Source organism: Pundamilia nyererei, unplaced genomic scaffold (genome assembly GCF_000239375.1).
Source record: "Pundamilia nyererei isolate P.nyererei 1_Seehausen unplaced genomic scaffold, PunNye1.0 scaffold00145, whole genome shotgun sequence".
NCBI lineage: Eukaryota > Metazoa > Chordata > Actinopteri > Cichliformes > Cichlidae > Pundamilia > Pundamilia nyererei.
In genome coordinates, this window is record NW_005187546.1 from 113840 (window position 1) to 125870 (window position 12031).

Sequence of the window (12031 nt, forward strand, 5' to 3'; positions counted from 1 at the left end):
GACGGCCGTAGTGATCGATGTAGCGGTTCCGAATGACAGCAATATCAGGAAGAAGGAACACGAGAAGCTGGAGAAATACCAAGGGCTCAGAGAAGAAGAAGAGCGCAGTCCTGGGAACAGCTAAGATACTGCGCAGGACCCTCAAGCTCCCAGGCCTCTGGTAGAGGACCCGAGCTTGAAGGATAAACCGCCCGCAGGGGCGTGCTGGGTGTTTTTTTTTTATATATATAATGTATGTATGTATGTGTATCTTTTTACGGCATTTATTTTAATTCTTTTTTTGACTGCATTTTCCCTCTGTTCAGCACTTAAGCCGACACTTGATGTCTTGTAAGTGTGGTGTACAAATAAAGCTGACTTAAGTGTCCAAATATATATGGACCTAACTGTATCTTTGGCCCTCATATTGAGAGTTCCTGTGGAAAACTGCAGAATACATATGCAACACTTGGAGTCAATTAAAAATGGTTTACATGGTTAATTGTAATTGCTGTTAATCATAGAATGATGATGATGAACCAGGTCTTATGTAGTAATAGAAGGTCTTGAAATTGTTTCTCAATCAATAGCCCAATTATATTTGTATCTCTGAACTAATGGACTATAAACAAAAGTGGCTGTAATTCCAAAAGCAATTTATGCAATTCTTTTGTTAGAGTTTGGGCCTGCATTCACCCTGTGGTGTTGGGGAATTATGAACACACAAAATTATCATCATTGATTCAGGAGTCATGGAATAGCATCTGGAAAGTGTCTGATAAGCCATTGCTTTATTTTTTAGAATGAGAATTAAAACATCCTCAGGTACCCCGAAACCCCAGAAACAGCCCAAACCTAAATATGCAATCTGTTTCAGTCTTATATACGATATTTTTATGTATGTTTGCACATTTCAGTAAATTACTTCATTTATTAGAAAAAAATATTATATGAATGATGGATGGTTTCCTTTTTCCCCATTATATAACAATAAACTGAATATACTAAATATATTAACTTCTTAATCAACTTAGATTTTGGAGTCAAAAATGATTAAAAATAGCTTCTTAGACCCCTAATTTTATATGTAGCACTAATTCATAGTCACAGCCATATGTAGGTTCTTTATGTACAGTGTGATTATTATAGAGCGAAACCAAATGCTCCAAAAATTCCCCATGAGCATGTATTCTGTCTTTAATGGAGTGACAGCCACAGTCACTACATCTGTTTAGGAAACTTCAATTGCACTTCAGTCAGTCCAACATAATATAACTTTATTTACATAAGAAGATTAAGCAAAAAATTGTGAAAACAGGGATTTAACAGTTTTTGAACAGCTAGTCGATGAGAGTACACAATATCTGACTAGATATGTGTGTTCACAGACCTATATTTAAAATTAACATGTTGAAATTTAGAAAGTGCTTTTTTTATTTCAACTATATGTAATGCTAGTCAGTGAATGACTATAATCATGATTTATTTGATCAATGAATAACTAAGTGATAAAAATATACATTACATGAAGTAAACCTGAATCATATCATATCCCAGTGCTAAGAGATCAAGTACATACACTCATCTGTAAATAAACTCATGTGATCCTTTACGTTGTAAGTTCAACAGATCTGATACAGATATTAGTTACAGCATTTGTAACTATGGTGAAGGTTTATAGCGCTCACACTTCTCTCCTGTCAGATGAGGGTCGCAGATCAGAGTATAATGAAGCGCAAAGCGACCTCCACTGGATGGGCATCTAAATGTGTTGCTCCCCGCCCACAGGTCTTTCTGACATGATACTAAAAGATCATCATAGGATGGGTCCTCGTCCCAAATCTGGACCTCCAAAAGTGACTCTGTGTTTACCTTGATAAGAAAAATTTTTTAAACAAGATGTGATTTACTCATACTTTAAATATTCAGCTGAGATTTGGGGGTTATAGAAATGGTGAGAAGAGCAGACCTAAAGGGCAAAATATTTAATCACACTGATTCTTGAAAGCATACTCTTTGCACAATTACACATGAATGCTCTCATACACACCCCAAATTAGAAGGTCTGTTTGATGAATTGTGATACCAAAATATAGCTGTCCCATTGTAAAGTAAAACCTTGTGCAGTACAGCAAACAAATAGGTAACACAGACAGAGACAAGCTGCTCTGAGCACAGAATTGCATTGTACCATATTATCTGTGGATCTGTCTAAGGTGCTGGATGCAGTGGATCATTAATTGCTGCTGAATAAACGTATTAATGCTTGTGTTCATTCTAAGGCTGCTATTTGGTTCAGAATTTTCCCTATGAATACAATTCAGTGTGTCGATGTCATAAAAAAGACCATTTATCTGATTTCTTAAGCGCCCACAGGATTCTATTTTAAACCGATTTTGTTCTTTATGTTTATAAATTATTTGGGTATGGGCATCCCCAAAAAACTAGTCTATGATGACAATACTGCCGTTTTTACACTTGATTCCTCAGTGGTGCAGGAAGTGCAAGAACTTCAGACTGTATTTCACACCCTGCTCTCCTGTATTTAAAGCCATTTTTGTAATGTTCCCAAAACAGTTTAAGACTCAAAAGCTCACTTCACACTGAACACAGGAAGAGTGACTGTCAAAATAAAACAGGAGTCTGTTGGGTGAGAAAAAGACATTTCACAGATTCTGATGTGTCGCATCCAAGCTTTGTGTTTACATCTTTGTGCAGAATCCGTTTACCTGCTCTCACTGTTTTAGCTGTTTGGTGGTTGTTGAAATAGTTTTGTGAGTTTTAACCTGAGATTCTGGCATTTCTGGCAAAATACATTTAGATTTAAAAATTTATTCAGGATTTAATGAATATTGTGTTATTTAAGCTAAAAAATGATTCCCTAACCAAGAGTGAGAAAGTGAGAGACCCGAACACACACACACAGGGAGACGTAAAGACAGATGACATGACAGACTCTCATGAGAGACAAAGACACAAAAGGGGCCTAGTTGACAAGAACAAAATAAACTAGAATATGAATATAAACTTGGAGACACAACAAGAAGTAAACTCAAGACTAAAATGTATAAAACTTAAATCATTAAAACCCAAAGAACGAATCAAATAGAAAATAAGCTAAAATATCTGGGTCATAGACCCAGACATCTGACAATAAGATATTTTTGACAATTAAATATACAGAAAGAAATAATTATATGATAAAAAGACACAAATATAAAAACAGGTTTAATCTTCCTTAAAAAAGTTTACTGACCGTGCCGAGCAAATAGTCACCAGTCCAAGTAGGGTCGTTTGACTCGATCATTTCAGTCCTGCCTCTGACGGAATCAATCTTTAATACAACATAGCTGTGAAGAAGTAAAGAAACAAAGAGGACAAGTTGATTAAATATTACTGCTTGAAGGAAATGCTTTTAGCATTGTGAAGCATCCTGTGCAAGAAGTTCACAGGCATGAAAAGGGCAGAGTAGAACAGGCGATAAAGAAAAGAGAAAGCTAACAAACCATTTGGGTTAAAAAAAATTTAAATCTGCCAAAGCAATCAAGAAGCAGCTAAGCAGCAAGGTAACAAGGTACAGTTAGATCCATAAATATTTAGAAAAAGACAGCTTTTTTCCATTTTTGGTTCTGTACATTACCACAATAAACTTTAAATGAAACAACTGAGATGCAGTTGAAATGCAGTATCTGAATAAAAAGATTGCAGAAAAATGTGAGAAACTAAAGCATGTTGTTAACACAATCCCTTCATTTCAGGGGCTCAAAAGTAAGTGGACAAATTAAATAACTCAAGATAAAATATTTGTTTCTAATACTTGGTTGAGATTACTTGACCGACTTAGCTGTTCAAGAATATTCCACTTTTTCGCTTTAATAAACTGCTGGGTTGCTTTGGCTGTATGGTTTGAGCCATTATTCATCTGCATTATGACACGTAGAATAGGGTGAACAAGTGGGTCTTTAACTTAGCTTTGAAAAAAGAAAAAGCATGGTCCCAACAGTTTTTCTCCTGGCTTTAGGAAACTTTAGAAGGCCAGAGTATTGAGATTGGAGAGCATGGGAAGGAACATAGAGGTGCCAAGTTCAGAGAGATATGAGGGTGCCAAACCATTTAAAGCCCTGTAGGTGAGCAACAGCACCTTAAAATCTTCTTAAACCTGACAAGGCACCCAGTAAGAGATTTCAGTACCGGAGTAATGTGCTCATATTTCCCAGTTTTGGTTAAAATGTGAGCAGCTGCATTTTGTACCATCTGTAAACGTCAAAAACTTTTCTTTGGTAGCCCAGAAAGGACAGCGTTACAATAATTAATGCGTGAAGACACAAATGCACGGACAAGAACCTCTGGAGTGTCAAGTTATGAAACTCGTATGATTTTAGCGATGCTTCTTAGGTGATAAAAGGCAGTCCTTGAATACCCGTCCATCTGAAACATGTTTTGGACACCACTGTAAAAATGGTTAACTTTGTGAAAGCCAGGCTCCAATGCAACAAATAAGCAGGGAACATGAGACTTTATTACTGCACAGAGAGGTTCACTGGCTATCAAGAAAGTGCTGACCCATTTCTTTGAGCTGAGGGATGAACTTAAAGTTTTCTTCTGTAACTATCCCTCTGAGCTGCCTGAAGATTTGCATAATGAAGAGTACCTTACGTGCCTGGCTTATCTGTGGCTTACACATTTTCTTGTCTGAACGAACGGACACAAACAACACAGAAGTCTTTCCCGTGCTGCATGATTTTCTGTGCTTAAATTATCTCACACTCACACAGTGTGAAGCACAACTGTAACATGCACCTTGAGGAGCTGGTGGCACAGTTATGCCAATAACTTTCCAGAAACTGAAGGGTCAAATGACTGGATGTGTCACGTATTCAAGGCCATGCCTACTTTGTTATCAGTGACCTACAGTGACCAGGATAGCCTAATTGAGATCGCCTGAGATAGGTTTCTAAAAGTTGAATGTGCTCAAAAGGGTCTTTTGAGCACATTCAACTTTTAGAAAGTTGCCAGGGTCGGCAGATTTCTGGATAGTACTGTGCACTGAAAACCCTGCGTTGGCTAAGCGTGCTGTCAAGACTGATGCCTTTGGCCACCACATACTTATGTAAAAGTGGATTTTCTGCTTTAACAAACATGAAAACAAAATACAGAAGAAGACTTTCTGTGGAAAACAATTTAAGACCTTTCCCAAATTGAGCCAAACATTTAAGAGCTGTGTGCCTGTGCTCTAGCACATCCATCACATTAAATAAAGTTCTGTATAATGAAAGTTCACATCTTGTCTGTATGCTCTCGATTCTAATAAATCTTTTGATACACAGCTAGTATTAAGTAGGAAAGTCATTATCTTTAGGTGGGCGATAGAACACTGTAATTAGAATCACATCATATAAGGCTTACGTGATTTACTCATGAAAGTGGCCACTTTCATATATTGTTCTAGTAAGTATACAAGTTTCATTTATATGATTTTTTTTAAGGGATCTTATGTCTGTTTTCACTCTTGTATGCTTTTCATACAAGTTTCACACAAGACAGATACAAACTTTAGAAGATTTATATACATCTTTTCCATGTGGGTTTGCATGTGGCGATAGAAGCTTTGGTGCAGACAATGATGAGTGGGTAAGATGACCAAATCAATACCTAAGACTGAATCGCCTTGAATGGGGAACCTCAACATCACTGGGTAAAATGCCATTTTGATGCACCAACAGAAAACGTATAGTTCAGGTAACCTGCATACCTTTGCACTTTAAAGACACTGGCGTACTTGAAGGACACATGAACACATACAGCGATCCACAGCTAAGACTTGTGCACAGAAATCTGCAGTGACTGTACATGTAAACATTTTTAATTGCTTCATTCAACAACCTGACTTTACATGAACGGCTGACAAAATTAAAGTTATCTCTTTCCAGACTGGAAGAGGAAAGTGGTAGCACACAGTGTGCACTGACTTTCCTTGTGCAGGTACATGACAAACAGCAACAGTCACCTACTTCTTAAATCCACTCACTCTCAGAAGCTCAGTCAAAGTGGCTCTGTTGCTTACTAATCACTGTCTAACCACTGTAAATTCACTGTAACTGCCATCTCCTCATAAAATGTTTGTTAAACTGACCAAGCTTACATAGACTGGATATAACTACCAATTCAAGCTGTGTAGATCATTTATCTATTTTAGCCCCAAATGTTCCTAACAAACAGTACAGGATTCTCCCTGGTGACTATAGTTACACAAATGTAATCTACAATCTCAGTACATATATATATATTACAGATGATTTTAACAATGATTCAAGTAGCTGAATTCTTGAAACTGAACCAAAATGATGCTCCTTGTACTTTCCTATATTTATTAGGGCATATTATTAGGGCAAAGCATCGTGCCAAAGCAGTGGGTAGCACATGAGATGTGAGCCCACTGAGGTGGGATACAGGCCAGTCCTTCTGCAGGGACACAAACTGTGAATTTAATTATCCTGGTTTTGGATAAGGAAACAACTCAAGATGTCCTGGTATTCTGAGAATTTAAAAACATACTATCAACTTTCAGATCCTGACCTCAGCTTACTCACCTGTCAGACGTACCCCAAGTGTCTCCCGACAGATCCCAGGCTTGAATTTTGTTCACAACCAGTACTCCCCTCTTATGCTTTATAGGACAGCACTTTGTATCCAGGTTAGCAAGGTCCTGACAAGTTGGGTTTTTTTCTAAGGAAAACGCGATGTTATCAAATAAGTACTCATTCAAGGCAGTCTTTACCCCCTCCTTTTTTGCCTCAGTTGGCATCAGCTCATACAGTGCCAGAAGGGAGTACGAAAGAGTATCTGGGAGATTCTTCAAGCTGTTCAGCCAGTTTCTGAAGCCCACGGAGTCATCAACATTGAGGGCAAAATCCCCTGACCAATCATTGCCTCCTATCACCTCAGTGTGGTGTTGATGGAGACCAGCACCATACCTAGTAGTGTAATCCTGGTTTTGTAGGACCTTCATACAAGACTGTTCAACACTATATAATTTTTCCTTCCCCAAGCCGACCGAAAATCCCTTCGATAAACAGGCGTGAACCTGAAAGAGAGAAACACAAATGCCATGTATATTTAATAGCTATACTTTGGTATTTTATTGCTGCTTTTCCTAAAATAATGGTTTTCTCCACCACTTATCATTGGCAGCTAGAAGAAGATTTTTGGTAAAATAGTAGATATTTAACTATAGACATAATAAAATTTTACAATTCTTCAGTCAGGAAGCAATGCAGAAAATTAAAGACATTTATGTTTTGATCTGATCCAGTTTATCTTGTTTTATAGCAGAAGATGTTTTTTCCTTCATCATACTGAGCATGTTATATGACAGAATGCAGTATATTTTGTCTTGAAAAGATCATCTAACTGAAGGTCTAACTGATCTACTTATACTTTATTTAGAATAAAAAATTTTAATAAGGTTACTGAGGGCAAAGAACAATTACATACAGAACTAAAATCCATTATTATTGAGCTTGCATTGTTTTCAATGTGCACCACTATTCATAGTTGGATTTGTTGGATGTGAAATTCCACAATGATTAAATGTAATTTAAACAATTTAGTTTAATCATCGACTAGACAAAGAGGATTTTCATGAAACTGCCATCACTGTAAATCTGTGCGCACCGGGTCTTTCATGGCAGTGGTAACCTAATGTGTGTAAGTGGAGTGTGTGCAGTCTGTGGGCAGGCACATCTGCTTCATGTACATGTACCTCATGTGAGTTGAGCTTGTTCAGGGTGGACAAACAGGTTCGTGCAGCTGTGATTCTCCTTAGTTGGCCCCCAAGGAAAACCTGCAATTTGGTACAATATTGTTATCTTTAAAAAAAAGTGTGTGTGTGTGTGTGTGTGTGTGCGTGTGTGTGTGCGTGCGTGCGTGCGTGTGTGTGTGCGTGCGCACGTGCGTGTGTGTCTTAACCTTGTGGATGTAGTGCGTGCCATAGGTTTTTATCAGTCTGTCATACTGATCGCTGGTGTAGGAATTGTAGTGACTTGGCAGATTGTCCACATCCCTCTTGAACTCTGGGCTTAAAGGTGGTCTGCTTGCTACACGGAAACTAGACACAAAGAGACTAATTAGGTAATTATCTTAACTGAAACAAACTAACTGACAGGAACTTATTTTCAGAGCCTACCTATAATATTTGCAGGTGATGCCATGTACACTGAAGGTGTACCGATCCTCTTCAGCCCTGGCTACAGCAAATTTAAATGCTTCGGAACGTGTTCCGCCCACAAACAAGCGATCACCCAGAACTATATTCAAATTTAGGCCATCGTGATCAAGCATAGCCTGCATTACATACATTATAAGTTACATCAATTAGGGGAACGTAACATAATCACTTCTTTTTTTTCTAGGTTCCTTTGTTGTATGTATCTCATTTGTCATGGATTCCTGATCACATTATTAAAAGAAAAGTATATTTTTCATTTAACAACAGATACGTTTTAGCATTGGGTGAAATATAATATGTTGAGATATGAATTATTTAAGATTTCATGTTTTCTTTAGTGCCATGCTGGAGATTAAAAAAAATCAGCAAGCTGTGTTTTATTATTTAATTGACTAAAGTATTAATTGTATGTCAATAATAGGTGTAATATGTTTCATACCTTCATCACTGAGCTGTGGATACAATGCAAAGGAAGGGATCTCTGTTAAATTTCACTACTGATTTCTTCAAACAGTTTATCAAATTTTCTGTTCATAAATCAACAGAGGATGTTAATGGGACATTTAGCTTTTACACTTTATTAAAGATATTAAAGACAAATTAGGATCCAGAAGAATATTGTTACATTATTTTATTTGTCCATGGCAAATTTGATGCCAGCTTTTATGGTGAGGCACAAGTCTGTGTTACATAAAAGACACGAAGGCTGTTAGTCTTTTAGTAATTAGAACATGTTATAATACTATACCCAACATTGTCGTGTACACTGCTGTCAACCGGAGTGCTGCACTGGCTGAATGCACGCCAGTCCACTACAGAGACTGGCACCTGAAAATAGAAGACAGAATACCATGATTAATAAGTACAAGCTATGTGTAAGCCATGTTTAACTCACTGCACAGAATTATTTATTTTACTTTCTGCAGCCTGTTGCCTTGAAGGGGGTTGGTACAGAGAGTACAGTGGCCATCTGGAGTCATGTAGGTCCTCACATCAACCACATAGGCTCCTTTTCGTCTCAAGGTGACCAAGTCGAATCCCTCCCCCACCAGGTTGTGACCTGGTACAAAGGGAGCAGACTCGCACTCGCTGTTGTTCCCAGTTTGACAGGAGAGAACAGGGGAGATGTATGACAGAAGGAGGATCAGGCAGAGAGGAGGTGGGGTTGAAAAGAAGAGCATGGCTGCAGTCACAGACTGAAAGGTGGGAGAGAGAAGGATTTTCATTTAGCTCCATATTTTCTTTTAGACAGCAACACATATTTCGTAACTTTAGTTTTGTACCCAAAAATGCATATCTATGAAATATACTAAAGTTGAAATTTGTGGGATTATTTTTCTGATAAAACATCTTTGGGTTGAATTAGAGCAGATACTGCAAGTCGGTGTCTGACAAATGCATTTCTGGAAGATTGGATATAAATGACCATAAAAGCACTTCAAACATGGTGGAAAGTCTTCCTAGAAGAGTTGAAGCTGTTATAGATGAAAAAGGGTGTGCTGAAACCAAACTAAGCTTAAGCTCAATTTAAACATATTATCCTGTATATGAAAAAATATTTTAATCTTTTCACTGTATTTGTAACAATAGTTCAAATCCATTTCCAAAACAGCTGGGAAGCTGTGTACAATTTAATGAAAGCAGAGTGAATACCATTTAAACTCTATGCTTAACTGAAAATAGTAAATGTACCATATTTAAAAGATTGAGAAATGTTTTATGTAAAAAAATATAAAATTTACTTTCATGCCAGAAACACGTGTTAAAAAATTATGGACAGCACATGCAGCATTGTGTTGCATCACCTCATCTTTCAATAGCACTCTTTGTTTTTGAGTTTTGAAATCCAAATATTTTTTGTTCACTAGTTGGTTTTGTCATATTTTCTGAAAGGGTTTCTGCTGCCAGATAGTTTGGCATCTCCTCGCCATTTTTTGCATTGCTTTGGGTGATAAGTCTGGACTCCTGGCAGGTCCATTTGAAACCCTGAGTCTTTCACTAAGAGTCACGCTGTTGTAATCGGTTCAGACTGTTCTCAGCTAAAGCTACAGATAACAACATTTTATCTGTTGTGAGCCTAACATTGCGTGCCAGAACAAAAACACTTGGCCCAAAGACATGGAGCCAGGTCAGGCCAAGTTGGCATATGATTGGCTGAGAGGTAAATTTGCAGTGCTGGCCGGCAGATCAAGTGTGGTAGACTCGGCTGAGTGTGGAGCGAAGGATTTGCCTGAGGAGTGATCCACTGGACTACTGGCAGTGGATCCAACAACCCACCACCAAACCTGAAGCGCACCCAAATTCCAGATCCAGCTCGTTAGCAGTTCTACTGGAAGGCAAAAATCCCTTTATTTTGTTAATATCCTTCCACTTGCCAGAGAACCACTCAGAATGAGGTTATGTGTGCTAATAAATAACTTAAATAAATGTAATTAGTACTCACGTTCTCATGAACTGGCAAGCTGTTATGAAAAACGCATCCAAATGCAAAGTGAAATTCTGTTCGTGAACTGCAGCAGCGGCAGAATTTAAAGTCTGCCACAGGTGTTAAAGTCCAACAGCAGCATTCAAATTAACGCTTGCGTCACTCAGGATATTTACATTCATTGAATTTTTTTAAAGTGATTTTTGCTGTCTCAAAGTTGTTTCCTCTCAGATACTTCAATTTAAAGAAAAAGTGAATTGCAGGTCGATGAACAGTGAACATCTTAAGACTAAAAAAGTCCTTGCACTGTGTGTGTGTGTGTGTGTGTGTGTGTGCGCGTGTCACACTGGCTCTTTCATTTGCACTAGTTAATTGGTCTTTCATTTAAGTTTTCTTTTCAAAATGGCCACCAGTAATCATAATAATGATTTTTTTTTTTATGTGAATAAACTTGTAATGTGAAAAAACATATTAATTAACTAAAATAAAAATAAGAACTAGACTAGACTTTTGACATTTCTGAAAATGTAATTAACTGAAACCATTTTGTAAGATTAGAGAACTAAAAAAGCAAAATAAAATAAAAAATAAATATAGGGAATATTTTTAGTTTTACCATCTGTTAGTTTGGTAAGGATTTAATCACAACTTCCCTAATGAGGCTTTAAATGTGTTCATTGAGACTTTAGCTAAAAGACTGCAGTCAACTGTTTTCAAGACGTAATGGCTGTACTGAACTCTTCATCCAATAATAAAACTAATAATAAATAATAAATGATAAAGAACAAAATAAACACAGAAACTAATAAAGTAAAACAAAAACATTTCAAACAATAAAAACTAAACTGAAACAAGAAAATCCACTTTGGAAACAACCTAAAACTAAACTGACTTAAAAGCAGAGTTAAGTCAGAATGACGTTTTACACAATCTAATTAGTAAATACAAAACTTTTTAACTCTGTATTTAACATTTCCAAGGAATTCAGTTACAATAGTTGATACAATATTTTGCATTATTGATACAATTTATAATCCTATTTACCTTTTAATACCCACCCAGTCTCTGACAACATATTTAGGGTAGAGTGACTGTATTGTACCAATTTATTATCACGCATGAACCATTGTGTGATCCAGTTTATATTACAGTGCTATGAATCAAAAGTAAGGAGAAATGACTCAACTTTCATCAGCTGTGATGTAACAGTTGATAGTTGCTAAACTGAGATGCTTGTGACTTTTTCAGTGTAAAAACCAGGATGAGTTTCACAGCACTGGTTTCTTCTCCTGTTTCAGTGTCAGGCTGTAGATGGGGCTTAAGTTTACAGACAGCTGAATAGAACATGTCCTCAAAACCTTGGGGTGAAAACTGGTGTTGTGCAAAACATCCTGTCTGGT

At 37.2% G+C, this 12031-nt stretch overlaps 1 protein-coding gene across 1 annotated transcript; it reads right to left on the minus strand.

Moving 5' to 3' along the window:
* Nucleotides 1–6843: 6843 nt before the first annotated feature.
* LOC102197513 (perforin-1-like) lies at nucleotides 6844–10691 on the minus strand. Its single transcript, XM_013913698.1, has 9 exons — nucleotides 10650–10691; nucleotides 9124–9402; nucleotides 8955–9034; nucleotides 8646–8658; nucleotides 8165–8322; nucleotides 7948–8086; nucleotides 7742–7822; nucleotides 6943–7063; nucleotides 6844–6854 (listed from the first exon to the last, which is right to left on the minus strand). The coding sequence occupies exons 2-9, from the start codon at nucleotides 9385–9387 to the stop codon at nucleotides 6844–6846; spliced, it is 867 nt and encodes a 288-aa protein (XP_013769152.1). The 5' UTR covers nucleotides 9388–9402; nucleotides 10650–10691.
* Nucleotides 10692–12031: the final 1340 nt, after the last annotated feature.